Genomic DNA, 21,472 nt, shown 5'->3' on the forward strand with positions numbered 1-21,472 from the left:
GACATTATACGCAAAAAATAATAATACAGTATCCCATATTAGATTGTGCCATCCGAGAGGCAATGTAATTTCTTTTCATAAGACGGAAAGTGCCTACGACGAGTTTATTGAATAAGTATCGATCGGACCCTTACAGATGCTCTACACAAAACAAATCGGCAAGTTAGTAAACCTTAAGCCAGTGTCCACTTGGGGTTGCACAATGCTGAATGTAATCATCCATGGAGTATTGCCTGCTGATTATTTTATTGTCATTTTTCTGCGGTGGCCGAATTCATCACACAGCACTGTGAGAGCATCTCTGTTCAGGACACGCAAAGCTGCCAATAGCAATCCGTGGAGCGTTTTACTTCTGCTACTCAGCCTATTTTGTTACCATCGATCCACCTTTAATAACACTAGCAGTGGGACAATAACAAAAAAAACCACCGTTTACCGTGATCCAAATAAATTGATGAACACCTTAATAACTGTGGTGAAGGTGGCAATTTTTTATGTTCTCGGTGTGTTTTTTTTGCCTGTTATTACAAACTGTCCGCAAGCCGCAGCTGTGCAGAATGGACCGACTGAGATGATGGACAGCCAGGCATGCAGTGATGGGATGTAGGGGTGCAGTGTGCTCAAAATACTAGAGCCACACCTCCAAGAGAATCACAAAACAAGTCAAGGTGAACCTCTTTTTTTTTGTAGAATACAAACCATTTGCGTGACTCTCCTTTGTAAACACTCGCTTTAGTTCACGTGTGTTTTGAGGAACAAATCATGGCTGAAAGACTAGAAAAACACGCACCATTAATTGAACAACAAAATAAAATGATGTAAATAAACACATACTGTGGCTAAAATTGCATTGTCTGATTTGAGCGCCGAATGAAAAATTCTATAGCTCGAAAGCTCATGTGAGTTAGCGTGCTGTATTATGTGCAGTGGCAAAAAGAACAAAGATGTGCGTTTATGTGAATTCAACAAATTGACAAATTAACAGCTTTAAGTCCTTTTTTAAAATTCACTGTTAAAAACCTCTGCGGCACATTTTCCCCCTTTTTTTCCCAGGGCCAGCTGCACGGTGTACGTATAGATCTTTTTATCCCCACATTGCAATGAATTATTAATTAGATATTAGCAGAGAGAAGTGGTAATTGATTTATTGATGAAAGAGGGTTAGCCCTCCATTTTGGCCCGCACTCGGACTGATGTAAATGAGGCGGACTGGCGGAGAAAATTAGGGTCCTGGGGTCAACGCCAATACATTACATCTCCTTTGGTGCCTGTCGGACAACTTTGTTATTGCTCTTGGAGTTGAGGCCCTGGTGTTTTGTATCATACTTATCATTAGAGTTCTGAGTTCTCAGCACAACATTATAGGATTAAGTAATTTATGTTAACAGAGCAAGCAACATCTTCTCAGGCTTGTAGTGTATTAAAATAGAGGCCTTGTTTTATTTTCTAATGAAGACACAAACTTGGTATATATTCTTAGTAATTTAATTTACATTTACCGTTCATTGAGCTTTAGAAAAAACTAAAAAAATTGTAGTGCTGCTGGCATAAATCATCCCAAGAGTAAGCATGCAATAATGCCCAGGGCAGATAGTAGACCCTATTGGAAGAAATCTGTCACGTTTGGGGCAATGATATACTACATACGTTATGTTATTGATGAGCAATGGAGTATAAAAATTAATGATTTTAAATACATTGATGTTTCCACATAAGTCACAGATTATCTGCTATACATAGTAACTTTGTCAATGGTTTGTAACAATTTAGATTTTGTTATGACCATAAAAGTTCAAACATACATTTGCAAATGTATTTTTTGTATGAGAACATACAAGGCATACAAGGTATGTTCTCCGCAAATGACTATAATTGTTAAACGCATTATGCACTCTGGAATTGGGTTCCTTAGATCCAGCGCTTGCGTACCTGTGACATTTATGCTTTAAACACACCCTCCTGCTGTCACGCAGGGAATGCGCTTGCCAGATAAAGTACCCGCGACTATGCATGCAAACATGAGTGACTTGCACTTCCAAGTTCAAGTTTCACGGGTTTTAACAAGCGTCGCAAATTACTGATGCTCACTCAGTACGACATTGAGCGGCGACGGCAATACACTATGATGGTTTGTAGTGTAGAATTTTAAATGCTGGAGAAGCATTCTAAAGTCATGGTCATTTTCTAATTTCTGTCTCAATCCACACGATATAGTGCATTGACATGCTTACCAATTGCTGTTAGGTTGAACATTCAATCTGGCCAAGATAATATCTGCTCATCTTGTGATAAGACCATATTAAAATCCTCGTCCACATGCTGAGAGAAGCATTTAAAAGCATGTATGTGTCCCACATATCTTTGGCGATGTACATATAGAATGTGTGGAAATTAACAGCTCACGATATGTTACGTTTTATGAAAAGATTAGTCAACAAAAATCGTAGTAGTTGAAATTTCCTGAGGAAATGCATTTTCATCTGTAAACTGTTCACATGGTCATTTGAACACAGATGGTATTTCCAGTTGATGAGTTTTGCATTCTTAATTAATTTATGATTGATTGATGTACATCGGTGTGTCTTGCAGCTCGACTAAATTTGTGTGTCGGTACGGAGTAGTAACTTTCCTATCACGCCTCTCAAGAGTGCTAGACTTTAACATTTTAATTGTATCGAGTTTTACATGCTGGACTTAATTTTTTTAAGAAAGATGACAGCCCTGAAAGCATTTTTTTTATCGTGTTAAAGGCCATTTCATTTCTTTTGATACCCGTGGTGATACTTTATTAAGCTACTAACTAGGACGGACGCTGTAATATTTACGAAAAAATTGAGCAGATTATAATTGTATTTTGTGTAAATTTAATGGCAGTGAATCTTGCACGAAAGTATGTCATCAAACACTTCACTGCATTTCACTGTAGCACTGTATTAATGGCAGTGAATCTGGCACAAAACAAAGTCATAAAACACCTCACTTCATGTTACATGTAGCACTGTATATAACTGACCTTCAATTTGTTCAAATTCACTGCTCTGATACTTTATTCTCTTCTGCTTTCGGTCGCTGGGTTGAAATAAATTGGAATTCGATACAATATCTGTAAAATCACCAAGAAATGTCTATTTTACCATAATGTCGAAGCATAAATTAGAATTACCTTTTGTCGCAAGTGCTGAATTATTTATTAGATTAACTTTCAATAAAGAAACGTCAAACTTAAAGCGAATTTGCAAAAAAATATGTTTCCGCTCGACCTTCTTCTGCGTGAGTGTAAAAATCCACCCGCTCATGAATATTAATGAGAGGGGGGTGCGGCATGTGGAGTGACGTCACGCGCGTTACACACAAACAGACATTCTTGGCTCATTATAGCAGTAATTATAAACTAGGAAATGAATTAACATCTGGAGAAAGGATCACTTAGTTGTTGATCAATTATGGTGTATTTTTCTCCAAAGCAATTGACTGAAATATGACATGCCCGGAGCTGTTGAAAATCGCGCAATCGGCGAAATGCCTACAGTTATTTCAAAGAGAATGAGGAACTTTGTTTTCCACATGAAAGAGTTTGAAAGAGAAACGATAGCTTCTTAATAATCAAACACGTAAATTTAAAATAAAATGTTAAGTATGGCTTTGTGCGCAATTAATGGGGAATAAAAAAAAATTACTCGGCAGTTATTTTATTTTAAAAAAGGTCAGCCATGGCTAAGCCTCTTGACGATCCAACTGTCAGAGATTCTGCAAGTAGATTCTGACCTCAGTCAGCTGTCTGTTCGTTAATTGCTTGACATTTCCTCATTTAAAGAAAACCTTCATCTAACAAGCGGAGCACAAAGACCGTCTTGCTCGTGTGCTCGATTGATTTGGTGTACGCAGCGAGACTTCATAGACGTGTCACAGTAAATTACACAGTCTTCCAAACAAAAAGCTCAGGTGGCACAAAGATACCTAATTTACTTAAATTCCACTACATTTATCTCGTTAGTGTGAAATGGAAAAAGAACAAAACAAGACACAGGTTTCAACAATGCTGCACACTGAATTTCAGAAGCTGTAAAGATAGTTTTTGTACATTTGGGAAAAGGCTGTGTTTAAAAGCACTGTGCTTAATTTTTTTTTATCTATTTGGCTCTTTTTTTTTGCTTTGCTACCAGTCTCTATGGATTATGTAAATTGTCAACTCATTTAATAACAAGCCTTTTAGAGTATAATTTAACTTTACGAATACAAATAATTCCTCATTTGTATTTATGAGACGCTGAATGAAAATCACATTTAGGTTTAAGCAATAAAAGTGTTCCTTAAAAAACTATTTTTTATCATTTATCCTGGCACTGTGATACATTATACAGTACCTGATAAGTCCAAGTATTAAAATGCATTTTCCACAAAGCAATGAAATGTCAAGCATATAAAATGATTATTCTCATTTTGACATTGCAGAAATACAATGATTGTGCCATTTACATAATATTTACAGAACTATTATTAAGATGATGGTAATGTTAACCTATATGAACTTGACTTTAATTATACCTTCCTAGTTTCTTTTACATGCATAATAGCTAAGTGAAATTAACATTTACATTAACTTTGCATATAAATGATATCTAAAACTCGATGTAGGACCACAAATACTGTACAACGACAGTATTTAAAAAATATGACACGTTTTTTTTCAGGAGCTGCATGGCATGGTGAAAAAAAATCTAATTCAGATACAGAAAGCAGTCCGCATCAACGTAATTTTCCACATTTTCTTCCATCCCATCATTATGCACAAAACATTAGTGTATTAAAGGACTCCAAAACACAGTAGGCATGAAATGTGCCATTCTCCATCCATACAATAAACAATACAACACACAAATATCACCGCTGGTTGCTTTGCAATGTTCTTGAAGCAAGCCTCGATTTGTAGCGGAGGTGTGCAGATCAGAAACGGTGGTGGTGGTGGAGTATCCCTCGATAAAGGATCGCGTGTCGGACCTCGAGAGGAGCTAGCTGGCCCGCACCATCGCATGCCTAATTACAGTGCATGGGACTTTTTCCTTTTTTAATTTACAGGACATTGATCCATGATTCATCAGGCAAATTAATGCATCCCATGTATCTACGTCAGTAATGAAACAAGGCCGACTATTACGTGCGTGCAGGAGGCAGAAGTGGGTGCCGTGTGCGCCCGATGATAGATGGTTCTGGAGGCAGCCCACGTCGCCTTTTAGGCCAGCTGTGGGTTTTGCTAATAGATGAGTTATTTTCAGATCATTGCAGATGATTAATTTAATTAAATATGCATTACACATTTTTACAGTAACAAACTAGCTGAACTGCGTGTATGAAAAAAACCGAGGGTCTTTAGAAATGCCGAACGTATTTCGTATCGACGGAGGCAAAATATAAACGTGGTGTCTTCAGGATGAAAACGATAGAATGTCAGGAATTTCAAGGCATGTTAGGCATTGATTGATATGGATCGAAGCACGTTCAACCTTCGAATGCTATAAAGTGGCTAAAATATTATAATTTGCCATAATTCAGGGGGGGGGGTCTAGATATAGCCTCACTCAATTTTACGTGGAATAGTATTTCCTAAGGTAGTTTTTTAGAATTTGGAACTTTTCTGATTTTATTCAAAGATTGTGCCATTGTGCTTTTCCAATTTGATCAAACAAATGTAGTGCCTTCGGTTTTCCATGTTTAAATCATGCATATACCAACCTTTGCAGTTAAATATTTTTAAAACAAGTTATCATTTACTCCTAAATGATATGTAAATATATTAAATGGTGTATTGTGGTTATACACTATACATGTTTAAAGTTCTTGAAGTCAAATGTGGCATTTCTGCAAAAGTCACTAATATTTTATTTTGAAAGTAACTCTTAATCGATTCTGAAGGTTGTGCTTTTTTGAACAAATAAATACCAAGAAATGCTAAGGTCAAAAAGAAATAGTACAAAATATTAGACATTGGATATAAAATTGAATTCCTGTGTTTCAATTACTGTGGGGAAATAAGAATGCATTTTATATTTATAAGCTTAGTATTGTAACTAATTGAACATCATCAATACTGCCCTGTCAGAATTCTTTCCATTTGATGTAAAATTATAACATTTTGGAGATAGTGTATATGCACATTTATCAGACGTGTCAAGGGCACGAGAACTGCTGGAATACCTTGTGTTGTTCTTGTTACCTGCATGACTTTACTGCACCCTCTGCAGTTATTTGTTTCTCACTGGCTATGAGAGATTTGAGTTGGAATTTAGATGAAAATAAGAAAGTGCCATTAATATTCAAAGTCAAAGTATCTCCCCGTTCAAACGGTGTTCATCTCCATTGGTGGACCAGGACCACTTGTGATAATTCCACATTCCTATGACAGAGCGCCATTCTTTCCATATGCAAGTCATTGTTGAGTTTCCACCAAGATGTTATCATAACAATGTGCTGAACCAATACTTTGGCATGATTGGTATAGCTTAGTTTCTTGACCTTAGTTTGTTTCCCTGGATGTGCTCAACATTCAAAGAACCAAGTTATGTAATCTTAAAAGAATAATGAAAAAAAGTTAATTGTATAGGCCTCAGGAGAGCAATCCAAGAGTAAATAATTGTCTTAGTGCAATACAAATTTATCTATTTGACTTGCAGTCATTTTAACAGGTGTAGCTTTATGAAGACATCACACATTGATAGTTAATACTGCCTTGTTTTCACTTAAAATGTATTAACAATCTTGTTCTATTCCTCGGAATACCTGGAACAGTGAGGTATGATTGTGGTGTAAACCAATTAAATTTTACTCTTGTGACTTTTAATTAACAAAACATTTGAATTCAAATGCTCTGGATTTCCACTCTCATAGCATTGTCATTTCACATTACAGCACTTTGCATTCACCTTACAAGCATTACAGAACAGCAAAGTGAGGTTTGATATTTTAGTAGTAGCATATGCATTTAAATTTGCCTTTTGTGTGTGCTGCAGAATGGGATGACGAGCCAGCTGCATCTGCCACAGCCAAGGCTGATGGCCTCTGCCTCAGAGTTGTCCCTTTCTAAGAGCCCTTCTCTGACCAGCCAGGTCCACGCTGCCGCCATCAATGGGGATCGCTCCGCACTGCAAAAGATTGTTGCAGGTAAGGATAAGGATTTGCATTTATAGAGTGCTTAAATACTCCGGAAACTCCAAGCATGTTCCTGATATAAAATCTGATCTTAACCATTTCATTGCCCTGCTGCAGTCTAGTCAAGGGGACATCCAGTGGTAGCTGTCCCTGCGTGACAATATCTAAACATTACCAACTGTCTACAGTAAATGGGCATTAGTCTTCCAAGTGGGGGGTGATGCCACGATGTTTTTTTTTTCCCAATTAAGATAACATGCGAGTAATTGATCAAACATGGACGATGACACCTGCCACGCATGGCCTACTCTTTTTCAAAATTTGTCACGGGATCTTTAACGTCCACCGTGAAGCAGACGCCGCATATTTGAATCATTAATACACCCACAGTATTAACCAGGACAGCCACTGTGCTTGTACCATTAACCTCTGCAACAAGCAGCAAACATGCTACCACTCAGCCATGTCACCGCCTCAAATTTTCCCCTTGTGCGCCTTATGACACAAAAGCCCTATAAAAGTAACGCTATTATTCAGCCCTTTGTAAATCTACAGCTAGACGAGGGCCTCCCCATGCCATATCAGTCATCATGGGGGTTGTTTGACTTTGTTTCACTATGCTGGTCAGCAGAGGTGTGGACTCGAGTCATGTGACTTGGACTCGAGTCAGACTCGAGTCATGAATTTGATGACTTGCGACTCGACTTGGACTTGCATAACAATGACTTTGTCCCACCTATGAGATGTGGACTCGAGTCATGTGACTTGGACTCGAGTCAGACTCGAGTCATGAATTTGATGACTTGCGACTCGACTTGGACTTGCATAACAATGACTTTGTCCCACCTCTGCTGGTCAGGCAGGTTTTGTAAGGGGGCACACCCTGGACCGGTTCAGATATCACTCACTACTGACGTCAGCTTTTTCTGGGAATTGAACTCAGGTCACTGGGGTTAAAGTGCAGTGCACGAACCACTGCACCACCACTCCCTCCAAATGACATGTAGATCACCTGAATACGTTCTGTGCAAATAAATAAATAGTTCACATAAAAAGGCGCAATAAGGAATTGACAATACATTGCAAGAAAGCCCGTCCTGAGAATCGGTGGCAGATTTAATGGGTGAACAAAGAACGATTACTAGCAATTCTGTGAAAATATGGTATATAGTAGGTGCCCAATTCATTTCAGCGTATGTCCACGCCAGAGACAGAGCTCGTGTGTAGGCGCTAGGTGGATTATTACATAGCAGGACCATGAGATGGCAATAGCTTAGGGTGGCCTTCATCTAGCAGTGGATTGATCACGGCTGATGATTATGAACTCATTTGAGGTTTATGGACTAGATTATCTTCATTGAGGAATACCCCATGTCCGTCTTGTAATTGGTCGGTATGTACATTTGCAGATTCTTCCAATTGGAATAACATGTTCATACAAAGCCAAGATCCATCATCTTTGTTAAGCATGGCAGTTAACAAGATATCCATTTCAATTTTGAACTGAAATTAATTAACAATCTACATTAGAGATGTGAAAAAAATTATTATATTCAGATGTGTGCTTATTTTTTTGGCAGCATTAATTTTTGCTTTATTAGTTTCAATCCCTTGATTATATAGTCTTTTCTTTTACAAATGTTATTTCAAAGAATGCAAATTAAGAGTATCGCTGAATACACTTTTTAATTCTGTGAGGTGAATCGTACATCATGATGATGAATCGTACAAAGAAGCGATTGGCAAACATGGGCATGTCCTATAACCCAGCTTCAGTAAAAGCTATTGTATGGGACACATTATATGAAACATTGCTTACGTTAAAAACCACAGCCAATAAAACATGCGTGTTTGAGTTTGCCTCTTGGGAGTGATGTGTTACGGTATCAGGTTATATTTATGCATAAAGCAAAGCCTGCTTTTTCATAGCATTATGGCATCCAAATGTCCTTCATTGTATGGTCTTTTTCCATCATAAATGGTGGCTTGTATTCACACAGTAATGTGTGCATTTTTGTCTATAATGGAGATGTAATAAGGGCTCCATAAACCCAGCAATAACTGCAATGAACTTGCGGGTAAATGTGAGTTTCTCACAGAAGCGTTTAAGCGTACAGCAGCTTCCTTCTCTTTTAATATTACAGCTGGGAAAGGATTGACCTAATGTTACCAGAGAGGTTAATTATGCTTTTACTGCTGCCGCTTGTAGTCTGGGGAACTGATGAAAAAATTAATGATGGTTTTGCTAATTTGCTAATCAGATCCCTAATCTGAAATTTTTAAGGTTAATTTGACATTAATTAGGAATCAGATGTGATAAAAATGAAAATGCTTCCTCTCTGGCAGGGACTTCCTCTTCCATGTAGCAATGGTCGTCTATCGGTGCATCACAGTGTGTAACAAAAATGTGGTTTATAAAAAAAAGTATTGGCTGCGATATCTGCTGCACTTATTGCAAGCACTGCGATTAGCCACTTTTAAGGGATTCCAGTTGACACCATTACGGTTATCATAAAAGAAAAACTGGGCCATTCCTAGTCCGTTTTCAAGGCAGAGGGATTATCAGAGTAACATTTATTATGAGATGCTTAAGTCTTATCACGCCTAGGCACTAAAGTAAATGCTCTTAGCCATGACATTTTAGTTTACTGATTTGAATATAATTGCCATCGAATCAACAGGCACCTCAGTCAGAGCGAGATGTGGATTTTAGCTAAAGTCAGCCTTGCCTGTACGCGACGTTTCAGATCTGCCCGTGATGCTAGCTGATGTTCACACTGCCTTGCGTATGAGTGTGGGTGTTACTTTTTTAATCGGATACAGACAGGCATGGCGAAGCTGTGCTGTGGTAGATAAGATGACTTTCTGCAGGTGTGGTGGTGCTGTGCTTTTCTGTGCTTTCTGGCTTTCAATGTGGCGGGCAAATTTTATAAGGTATGTGTTTCTGTCTCTGGCTGCATCTTGGTGGGACGTTTTAAGAGGCGTTGTTGCTCCCTGCTTTAATAGTCCTACGGAACAGTAAGTATGGTCATGGAGGAGCAGGTCTGGTTGAGGAAAGTGTATTTCGTATGAGACAATGTCGATGCCTTTCTTGATTATTCTGTAAGCTTGTTTGAAACTTAAAAAATGTAAATATTTGTTAATGTTATGGTATATTTCGTTGTTGATGATTGTGGAGGTTCATTGATTAGAAAATATGATTCTCATCAGAAAGACGGTCTTCAGTTTTCCTTCAGCCTGCCTTCCTTAGCACACAGGGGGTGCCTAGTCATGTACGTGTGAAGGCATTCCTGCTGAAATTAACTCTTTCATATCCTTTTAGCGATTTCCCCCCTCTGTTTATCAATTCTATTACCACATAGTGCTATTATATTTCCAATGTAACCGTCTAAACGGTTCACAGAAAGAATGTAGTTTGTTTTCCATCATCGAACATTTATAGGCCAAATTCTACATTCGTAATAATAATATAGAATTTAAGCGCTGATATACATAGACGCATACATAATCACAGGGTAGTGGGGAATTATGTCCACTTATTTTCAACCGAAGCTTTTTTGTGATTCAAAAAATGGTAGTGCCATTACAGGCGTTACAGAACTGTAAATACCATAAGGCCAAAAGCTCACCCGACAGTGATCCTATGAGCTCTCTAAACATAAGAGGAGCCACTGCAGGAAGTCCACTATCTTACTTGGCATTCTCTATACAATATTTGAGTGATATGGTGTCATATTAGGAGGGAGAAAAAAAAACACTTTTTTTGATCGAGTACATTACCCGTATATATATTTTTTCAGCGATCACGGTGCAGAAATAAAATGCGATTTTATTATTCCCCTCCAAGGGGCGGTCATAAATTTGGGACAGCAATCGTGTGCGAGTGGGAACATAAGTTGCTATGGGACAGTTTATTTTTAATGCTCTTGAGCCACAGGGGAAAACAATAATGCTATCTCACAGCTGAGTGCGCTGTTTACTGTTGGGTTCCTGGGCTGAACGTGTCAGACAGGCGCAACAGAGAAATGTGTTGGTTATTGCATCCTGCCACCAAGTCCTCGCTTTACAATACATTCCCAAGAACAAGATGTATGTTTGTGGGCCTTAATGTAGTGGCTGCGTCGTGGAATCTGTTAGCAGTTTTCGCTTTGCATTCCCAGTGTAGCTGTGGCCAAGTAAAACGCCTTAAGCCACTTTGGGGCTGTAAAACATGTGACATTTGTATATGTTCTCCTTCATTGTATACGAAGGTAAAATGCTTGCCGTGCAAGTATCACATGTCTTGTTGTGAACAAAAAAAAAGTTCAGTACATTTGAACATGTTAAGTATATAACCTCGCTCATTTTCATTACCACGCTTGGATTTTATTTGCTATGTAAGTTGTGATGTCAACCGAAATGTAAACTGTAACTCTTCAACATTTAGAAGTTTATTGCCATTGAGCATTTAAGCTAGTGGCGCCACATAGTGGGAATCTTGCAGATGGAGTTTATCCGTTGCAGATTCATCCTTTGAAAGCAATAAACATTGATATTGCAGCAGTGACCAGGGTGTAGATATAATAAGTCAGATGCAATTTATTGCGTTAAATATTAATTCGCGGCCACTGATGGATGAATTCGCAAAAACATTTAATTTATCACCCTAACATGAGTACAACTTGTGCTGCTGCTGTTGCTGCATTGCTTTTTGCCAGCAAACCCAGAGTTTAGGGACGCTCCGGATCAGTTTGGGCGCACGCCGCTCATGTATTGCGTGCTGGCCGACCGGCCAGAGTGTGCCGAGGCCCTTCTCAAGGCTGGGGCCAACGTCAACAAAACGGACAAGAGCAAGCGCACCGCTCTGCACCTCGCTGCACAAAAGGTACCGCAACCTGCTGACTTAGAAAGTTAAAAAGCCGCGCAGTTCTTGAGTGCACTGGCCGTGTTTATGTTTGGAGACAGTGTGTTGAAATTGGCTAGTGTCTGACCTGGCATGCGACCCTGAGGAACTGTTGAAAAGCCGCTGCAAAGATGTAAAACGTGAATGAGGGGCACTTGCCAGTGCGATCCTACACTAAAAGGCGCAAGGCGTTGACATTTCTCACGTTTCAGTAAGTGGGACGTCGTCTTGACATTGCTACGTCGCGCTCCCCTCCGCGTGACCCTAAGTCAGGCTTTCATAAAGGATCACCGTCACCTTTCACTTGCACGGAGGCTGTCAGGTGAGCAAGGAAGCTCAGGAGTGGAGGAGGAGGCAGCTTGTGGTCTGAAGCGACGTGAGTTATCTGCTCGTGGATTCTCAGTCCCTCCTGGGTTCACAAGACGAATCGCGTGTCGGCCGATCGGCGGCAGAACTGGGCTTCCCACGGTACTTCCAGTGCTCCCTTCTTGCCTCGGCAGGACTGGATATGCTGAACTCTGGTTAAACCCCCGCTCGCTGATGGCTTTTACACCTTGCGGCCAGGGTTACACAGCTATAAATACATCCGAATCCTAAAATAACATGGTTTAAAAAAAAAAAACATCTATACTTTAAAAAAATATTTGTACAAAATCTATTTGTATAAAATGACTGCAATATACTGCTGCCTTTGATTTTTTTTTCTCCAATTTAAATGGAAACTGTATAAATAACGTTAAGAAAAAAAGGGCAGTTTTAAGCTGGTCAAGGGTGTAATAATTGGCACTTTGATGCCGTTAATGATAATACGTGTTACCCCCTTAGGTGTGAAAAAGAAGGAAAAAAACCCATTATTATACCCAGGAGCGCACGGTGTTTATATCGCTATTACTTGTTGTTGCAGTAAATTGCTTTCCACCACCCCTCTCATTCCCCCCCCACCTCACCCCACGCGGCTGGCAAAGGCATCCCGCTCTTGGCAGTTTGTGCCTCTCTTCTTGCCTCGTTAGCCCGCCCATGGTCTCTCCAGCCGACCCGGGCGATCAATCGGCCTGGCATTTTCAGACCTCTTCATCACACGGCCTCGCAGGGGAACAAGGAGGAGCACGAGAGCACACGCTCTCCCTGGCTCTGGCGCTGCCTCCGCCGCGGCACCTTGGCTCGCCGCTGCAAGGCAGTGCGACACTCGTGGCAGGCGAGCCGCTGGGAATCATCAATCTGTCATAATGCTATGATTTGTTCTTCCGTCGAGCGTTTAGTAGCTGCTCCTTATCAAACTGCCCGCCCTCTTGGGCTTCCCAAAACACCGTCTAATTTGAGGGTTTCTGAGGCGGCGCTCCAGCGTTTACAAGATAGTGGGGTGACTGCTCAGACGTGGAATCAATAAACAAGCTCATTTCTATATGTCAAGCACTCAAGTCCTTGTCAGAGGCCCTCGTGCTGTAATTGGGGGCCGGGGTGCGAGCTGCTGGAGCCGCTTCCTTTGGCAGCCCTCGAGTGGCTTGTCAGCGAGCGCAAGGGGGAACGAGAGAGTGCACATGAGTACTATCACAGCCTGCAATTGATATTGCACTTGTCTTTTGGTTTGTTTGAACCCCGGCCTGCACGTGAGCCCGACGCCTGGGGAAGAGGAAGGAGTTTCTTCACTATGGCCGTTAGACTCAGCTCCTGCTGATTGGATAAACTTGGGATTTGGGGTAGGCTGAGCAACAGAGGCTTTTCTTTATTGGAAATATTGAATTGCTGCACGCGCCGTGACTCCTACTAAAGCGGAGAACTGTTTGTTTGAACTCCAGGCAAGGTAGTGTTTCGCACATTTTCTGTTTCTTCGAGTACATCGCTTTGAATGTTGTGTGTGTGCCTATTCAGTCATTAATAATATAACGGTTATTAGTTCTAGGCTGACGGGCTCTGTTAATTTTGTTTTGATTGTTGTGCCCACTTGAATGGCTTCACTCTGAACTGATGGTTCAGTTATTTTCGTGTGAATAGAACAAATAAAATATTGTACATTAACTTTTTAAATGGGAAACCCTATTTTTTTTTACAGTGCATCTTCGAGCAAATAGATTTTTAAGGGATGTCGTCAACAAGACACCATTTGAACACTAGACATTGGCAATGTGTTGCAGTCTCCTCAGAATTGCGTAGACCGACCGTGCCCTGCATATAATTTTTTTGTTGTTGGGAGAATTCCTGTAATTAGTACAGAAATACACAGAAGGACAATCTTACTCCCAAAGATGAAACTTGAATGGTGGGCAGAGCAATTCTGAATTATTAGTTATGTTTCAATGCTGGGTACAAACGTTACGTATCAAGGAGAACCAGGTACTGTACAGTACAACGCACCCCTCCAGACCAAGTAAGTTTAAAAAATATATTTTTAAGTTACTGTACACATTTATTTCATATCATATTTGTGTTTTAATGTACGGTATTACGAACTGTTGAGTCTGCAGAAATAACATTGAAAGCTGTAAATGCGCTAAATGGTGTCTACATGGAAATAAAGGGAGTTTGTTTTTTAAAAAGCAAGCTATATTGGGGCACTTCACCCCTGATTTAGCCCAGTATTTTGAGCATTATGCTCGTAACTTTCTAAAAAAAAAACAGTTAAACGTTAATGTCGTCAATGGGTGCGTTTAACCTCTATCTAACTTGTAATGTTTCTAGGTAATTGCGGCACTTGAAACACACATTTGTAATATATTCAAAGTCATGCTGCTAAAAACACTACCCAATTTACCTTCAATGTATGCATTGTTAGTTTTACATATACTGTGTATAATTTTCATGCTGTTTACCTATCCATCTACCTGTCTGTGCGTGAAAATCTGTGTGAATGGCATCCCCTGCTCAAAAGCCTGAGGGGCTGTGTGTCTAATTAAATGCAATTACACGCTAAGCGCATAAAGATTAATTACAGCTAATTAGTAACCTCAACAGAATGACACCTGGCAGATGACTACAAATAAAAACCATTAGGCCAAAGTTAGATGGGAAGCCAAACAAGCCTACACGTGTACTTATAATAAAACACACATCCTGTACCATTATCTAACACATTCAACTAGACACAGCCACTAAGCCACTCTCAAAGGGGCAAACTTATTTAAGCCCTTGCATGCTGTACGAGGTATGTTGTAGACGTCATTCAAACTTTTTTCGGCCGATTTCAATACATCTTTTTCAATAAATGGTTTTCCATTTTCGCCAGTTCATTTAGCCACGATTGTGTAATGTGGAGACCACTCAGGGCATTTTTTGTCAGATATCTTTCTATCGTTTGGGTTACGCATGAGCGTTGTTTGTGGTGGGGTGGTGGGGTGGTCGTGCCCGCGTCCCTCGTTGCAAGTGGAGTTGTTACAGACCGTGCCAGTGGCGCAAGCTCTGGGGGCCCCGGAGTGACTGAAATGGTTAATGGCAAAGTGTGGGCCAAGCCAGACCCGGTCTTGAGGCTGCTTCAGCACGCGGAGAGCACAATCCATTAAAGTCACGTGGCTGGCGGGCAATTACAAACAGCTGACTGGGGAAGCAGCGGGACGAAAAGGGTTTTTCGCGCTTGACCACACATCAAAACAGGAGGAATATGTAAATTTACTGCGGTAATTAGAAACTGTGTTCCCGTGATATCATCCATGAAACAGATTTATTACATCTGTCTTGCGCGGCGCGGTAATCGAGTTAGGATGACTCGCGCCGCACGGAAGGCGGAGATGAATGCCGTTCCATTGATCTCCCTGCCGTAAAAAGGCCTGGCTGTGGAAGCGGGAGACGGCGACACAAGGAATATAAATACCAATCGCGCTCAGAAATTTCATGCTTGTTTAATTTTACATATGCTGATAAAGTGCAGAGTAGAGAGTACAAAAATGTTTCCTCTGTACTTTTTCAGACCACAGTTAAGTGTTTCCCCCCCCCCCCTGTCCCTCAATGCGACGAGTCTCTGACCCCTGCCACGAAACTACTTCCATACACTTGTGTGAGAATGATCTTTCATGTTCAGCACGGAACGAAAAAAAGCCCCTTTGCCTGAATTGTCTCCTTTACACACAAATAGTATTACTTCCATAGTACTTACACTGCCAATAATTGCATTGCACTGGAAGTGCTGTGGCAATTAAGGAATCATTTGTACATTTTACATTTGCTGTGAACCTTAGCCATAATGTTTTTGTTTGAATACATTATTTGCGCCTCACAATTATAATTTGTGTTAAACAACCTAGGATTTGTGATAATTGTTTATTTACGTAACTTGTACGGCAACAAAGAAAAGGTAATTCTGAATAGAACACATTGCTGCTGTATTGACTTGAAGCCTAATGTAGGTCATGAGAATTAGTGCATTGATGTAAACAGAATGGCGTAGACTCCGGGTTGTATGTTAGTGATGCGGGTTCAATGTGAATACAGTCGAGTAAGTGCAATAAAATATTTTTTACTGAATATACAAAGTTAGGTTTCTCAAGAAGACATTTTTTAAAAATGTTCTGACAGTGTTAATACAGGTACTTAGACATACCGTACTGTATATCACAAGATGAAATCCTCTAAGAATGTTAAATGACATCGTCATTAGTTTTTTAAAAAATTGTTAATGATATGTTGAATTTAGTCTCGCTTTATACTTTCATTAAATAAAAAATGAAAAACCCAACTTGGGAAAATGTGAGAATTTAATATTTGAATACAATTAAAATGTGCTTGTAAAAGGGATATATTCTAGAGCTTAATCATGTGTTTATTTCTTGTGTTGTACCTATGTTTGTGTTTCAATTTACAATTTACATTCGCTCAGCAGAAAAACTGATTGGCCCCGAATCAGTTTTCACCGATATTTTAGGCCTTTGATCAGAACTTATCTCGCTTTGCACCCTGATCTGCCGAGATCTCTCCCTCAATCTTTCTCTCCACACGCCTTCTATCATATCTAAGCACCGCCGTTACCCACGTGCAAGCTCTCTCTCACATAAACTCTGCCTTACAGAACTTCCACATTGGTGACATCCCAACTGTAACAAACTTAAAATAATGGTCATGCACAATACAAGCTAATTTCACGCACTGACCGACCGCACACCCTCTACCGTTGCTGTCCTCCCATGAAGCCAGATGAAGCTGTTTCCAGCCTGTGCTGGTGCTTTATTGTATTCCAACTCGAGGCCTTTTCCATCCCCCACACAATATCACAACCCACAACCCACCTTTGTGTCAATTAAATCCATTTCAACTTGTTCCACCAGCCTAACAGCTTGGGATTCTCAGGATTCAGTGGATTTTACCCCATGTTGTCAGAAAGATCAGCCTTCCCAACACAAGACCAATGCAACTGAACCCTTGTCCTTTACTGATGCGTGCACTATTCCACTTCGGAATTATAACTGTGCACACTGAAATAAATTGCAATGTTACAATGCTGACACTGACGTTAAACTTGGTGAACAATAGCATGCCACACTATACCGGAGGACACTTAATAGTTGTCCCCTTGTACCTATAACTGAGATGCACATCTGTTTGCCCTTCACCCATATCCACCTTGCAGTGCTTTTTGCCTCCTCCTCACACACACACACACAATTAGATTGTGTTTAGTAGACATTTAAATCAATGTTGCAATCTTTTCAATTATTCCTCTTTGTTGTGGCATTAAAGGTGGTTTTAATGTAAATTTTCTGATTATTTCACTAGTGCCCATATCGTATTTACAATTTACAGTCCTATGGTAATCCACTGGGTAAAGGCTGTGGAATGCCATGTACAGCATATATGTGAAATACATTGTACTGCAACATACTGTTGGAAGCTTAAACCTAATAGCGTATATAATAATTCTCCCAATGCGTCTCAAAGCATATGGAGATGTAATGGTGTCTTTTTAGTTTCTAATTACTGTAATGCAACATTCATTAGCCAAGCTGTTCTGAGGAATTAAACTGAGACTTTAACCATTTGGTTCAGCACCATGGCCAGATCCGTGGCACTTCGTGGTGGAGGAAAGCAGTGTTGAGCAATAACCCCCGTCACATCCCAGCCTCCGTTGTCTAGATTGATAGCAGCCGTAGCGCCGCTCTCCATTAAGCGCAGCACCGGTGGAGATATTGTTAATAAAGTTATTTAAGACACACTCGAATGGTTTGGCCGTTATGCCAAATGAAGTGCGGCTGGGCTGAATTTACTTTACTAGAGCGGCGTGAAATTAACAGCACTTCAGGCTTTTGACCTTCGCCCCCCCCTCCCGCCCAGATGAGAGAGGGAAATTTCCAGGCGCTTGCACACAGAGGCATGGCTGGCGGAGCTGGAGCGTGTGTGTTGCAGGAAAGCAGCCACATTGTCGCTACACAATCATGTTTTGGTTATTTTGAGCCTTGTAAAAATGTATAATTACACCTTGTAAAATTGCAAGCAAACCCGTAGTTAATAAAAAACAATTTCATGGATAAGCCATTGCTTATGTTCAGACAATCTCTCATTCATGTTTGCAAAATGTGAATGTTATCCTTTTGCGTTTAAGCAGAACTAAATATTTATCATTTTATGGCCATTGTAAGTCGGTTGAGGATTGTAATTTGTAATGACAGCTTTTTGATGATATTTTTATTGCTAATATTTTTTTTTACACAAGGCACATAAATTAGTTAAGCTGCAGCAAGATAACAGTATTCTTAATTTAAATTAGAAATACCTTTTTTACGCTGTAAATGGTTTGCTGTAATGTAAAAGATAATTAATTTCCAAATTACACAGACATTTTAAAATGAATATTTTAGGAATACATCAAAAGTATTCAAAGGAAAAAACATTCACTGTTACAGGTTTTCTTTTTTTCAGAATAAGCTGATCATTGTACCAGTAATATGTTTTAGTCTGCGATGCGTAATACATATGCCTGCTTGCCAGGGCGAGTTACCATGAAATAAGACAATCCGCGTTGGGACGTGTGTCTCTGGCTTCACTGAGCTCGCGCTTGCTGAGTTGGGAGCCCTCATTTCTCCCTGCGCCAACCTTAAACCATCGCTCCACGTACACGTGGGAGAGCTAACGTGCGCGCAAGTGCACGCGCACTCTCGGTGCATGGACACCCACGCGAAACCTCAGACGGTCGAGCGAGGCACACGCGCGTACACATGCGTACGTTTCGCGACGCCCTCCTGTCTGGCTGTCTAGCAAGATGTGCACATGCTGGCAGATGGTGCTGACCTGTGGCGGTTGCTGCATGGGGTGCAGAGTTGGCAGCGGTCCATCCGTGTCAGACAAAAACCGCTGCATGCAAATTATGCAGCCTGTGGGCCTTTAAGGAAAGAGCAGCTGCTTCTTAGTTTAGCATTGTGCATCGGGTAGCTATATATAAACCAACAAATACTGCATATGGCTTTTATTAAGAGTTAAAAATAGTCTTAATGCTCTAAATAAGGCGGAGAAGAAAAAACAAAGCGCTTCACATTTTTAGATGCAATGCTTCATCGTAACAGCGTCTATGGGGTGAAATGTTTAGCCCGTTTATACTATTATGTACCATCACGATGTCTCCGTTTTGGTTGTTGCGTAACGTCCCTCTTATAACTGCCCTTCTGCCATAAGTTTTCTTCGATGGTTCTTGTGTGAGGAGTCCTAGTAGAATGATATATTACTTCTGCATGGCAATGGATACGATGGAACTAACATAGGGAGGATTCAGTTCTACAATATTTTGCTAACAGCTGATAGCTGTTTGCAAATATTGCTCTTTATGACTTTTCCGCTTCAGTGTTTTATCGACAGTCAGAAGAAATATTGTGCTGAATGCCCCACTGTAAGCATACATACATTATACAAACTACAACACACACATGCATCCATAACCATAAAAGTGTCATGAAACTCGAGTTTATATCTATTTTAGCATTTATTTTTCAAGAGGCAAAAGCTCCAAAAGCAAGTCTGTTGACATGTCCAGTTTCTGCTGATTTGATTTCTACTGCTGCTGCTGCTGCTGCAAGGTCTTGACAGTGGTTAAGAAGCACATCACAGCCACGTTTCATCTTTGCCCAGCTCTGGTGGTGAAGGGAATTGTAGTGGGACCTAGCAACTGGGGGGCACAGATTTACTGCAACAGGGGAGCTGGGATCCAGGCTCCTGCTGGTTTGATTTGGACGTTGATGGTGAACGGCAGTCTGTCAGCTAAAAAAAGGCAGGGGGCTGGCTGAAAAGGGCACACTTACTAAGCCTTTTGCTTTCTATTTATATGAAACTAAAACCAACCATTTTTGTTGCTTACTGAAACCTTCCTTTGACTTAACTTTTTTTTGCATTACTTTGATTTAAATTCTTAAATAAATAAAAATTACCTTTGACTTAGTGTTTTTATTGATCTGAAAAAATTCAGCTAAAGAAAACATGGAGATTGGTAATGCATTTAGTTGCCGTTTGAAGTATCTTTATTCATGCTTTCGTGAACACCGCAAGCGTTTTTCTGTCCCTGTTTGCCTGCGCCTTGACTCACTCAGGGGAACTACCGGATCCTGAAGCTACTACTAAGCCGCCGAGCTAGTCTGCTACAAAAGGACCTGGAGGGCATGACCGGCCTCCACCTGGCAACACGGCACGAGACCCCCAGATGCCTTGCTCTCCTCCTCAAGCACACAGAGCCTGGTGAGGTGGATGTGCAGGACAACCAGAAGGTAACGGCTTCCGTGGACTCATGTCAGCCCTTCACCCGTGATGCTTCCCCTATTTGGTAACATATGTAGCCACACCTGATCTTCCACAGGCATGTCTAGGTCAAACAAATCAAGATTCAAATCAAGAATGTCTAGGTCAAGTCGAATTCAGAGCACTTCCATTCCGAAAATGACTATTGGTGGCCCTGAACCAGTTATGCACATTCCACCTTCATATGGCGGTGGCTAGTGTCTCGACTGAACAGCCGCGCTCAATGTCACGCAAAGGGGCGCTCACTTTATTGACCCTGAAGGGTTGTTGGCCTGAGTTGTCTGCCGAGCACAAATGACTTCGTGTAACAGAAATAAAATCGCTGCAAATGGTAGCCATACATCATTGGAATAACGAGTATTTAGAAGCAATGCTCATTTTTTAATACAGAGACTATTTGTCTTAGAGCTAAGTAGAATTGTAGAAAATTATTTGTTTACGGTCAGCGCTTTCTATGTTTTGATTTAGTCACACAGCCTTTCCCTAAAAGTAAATTGTATAACAGCATCCTCCATATATTTAATGGTGATTATTTTCTTTACGCAAAGGTATATTTAAATGTGCCGCTATTTTATTTCACGCAGGTTTACGCCATTCCTTTAGCCATTAAGGCGTTTTTAATTTGTCAGCGGGATAAAAAAACAAGTTTTTATTGTTTTCAAGATTCACGGGCATAATTACGGCATGTCGCGCACAGGCAATGGTTGCGCGTGCACACGCGTGCACACGCGTGCTTGTACGCGCACGGTG

At 40.5% G+C, this 21,472-nt stretch overlaps 1 protein-coding gene across 4 annotated transcripts in view; it reads left to right on the forward strand.

Annotated features, from left to right (window-relative positions):
- INVS (inversin) overlaps nt 1-21,472 on the forward strand; it is a 65,114-nt gene that overhangs the window by 7,190 nt on the left and 36,452 nt on the right. The window contains exons 2-4 of one of the 4 annotated variants that reach the window (XM_078869141.1): nt 7,005-7,155; nt 11,841-12,007; nt 20,518-20,691. In XM_078869141.1, coding sequence (XP_078725267.1) covers nt 7,011-7,155; nt 11,841-12,007; nt 20,518-20,691 — 486 coding nt within the window. In that variant the 5' untranslated portion in view covers nt 7,005-7,010. Of the gene's footprint in view, nt 1-7,004; nt 7,156-9,984; nt 10,162-11,840; nt 12,008-13,042; nt 13,827-20,517; nt 20,692-21,472 lie in introns of those variants that run through there. The other 3 variants (XM_078869150.1, XM_078869168.1, XM_078869160.1) reach the window with 3 other exon arrangements.

Source organism: Lampetra fluviatilis, chromosome 2 (genome assembly GCF_964198595.1).
Source record: "Lampetra fluviatilis chromosome 2, kcLamFluv1.1, whole genome shotgun sequence".
NCBI lineage: Eukaryota > Metazoa > Chordata > Hyperoartia > Petromyzontiformes > Petromyzontidae > Lampetra > Lampetra fluviatilis.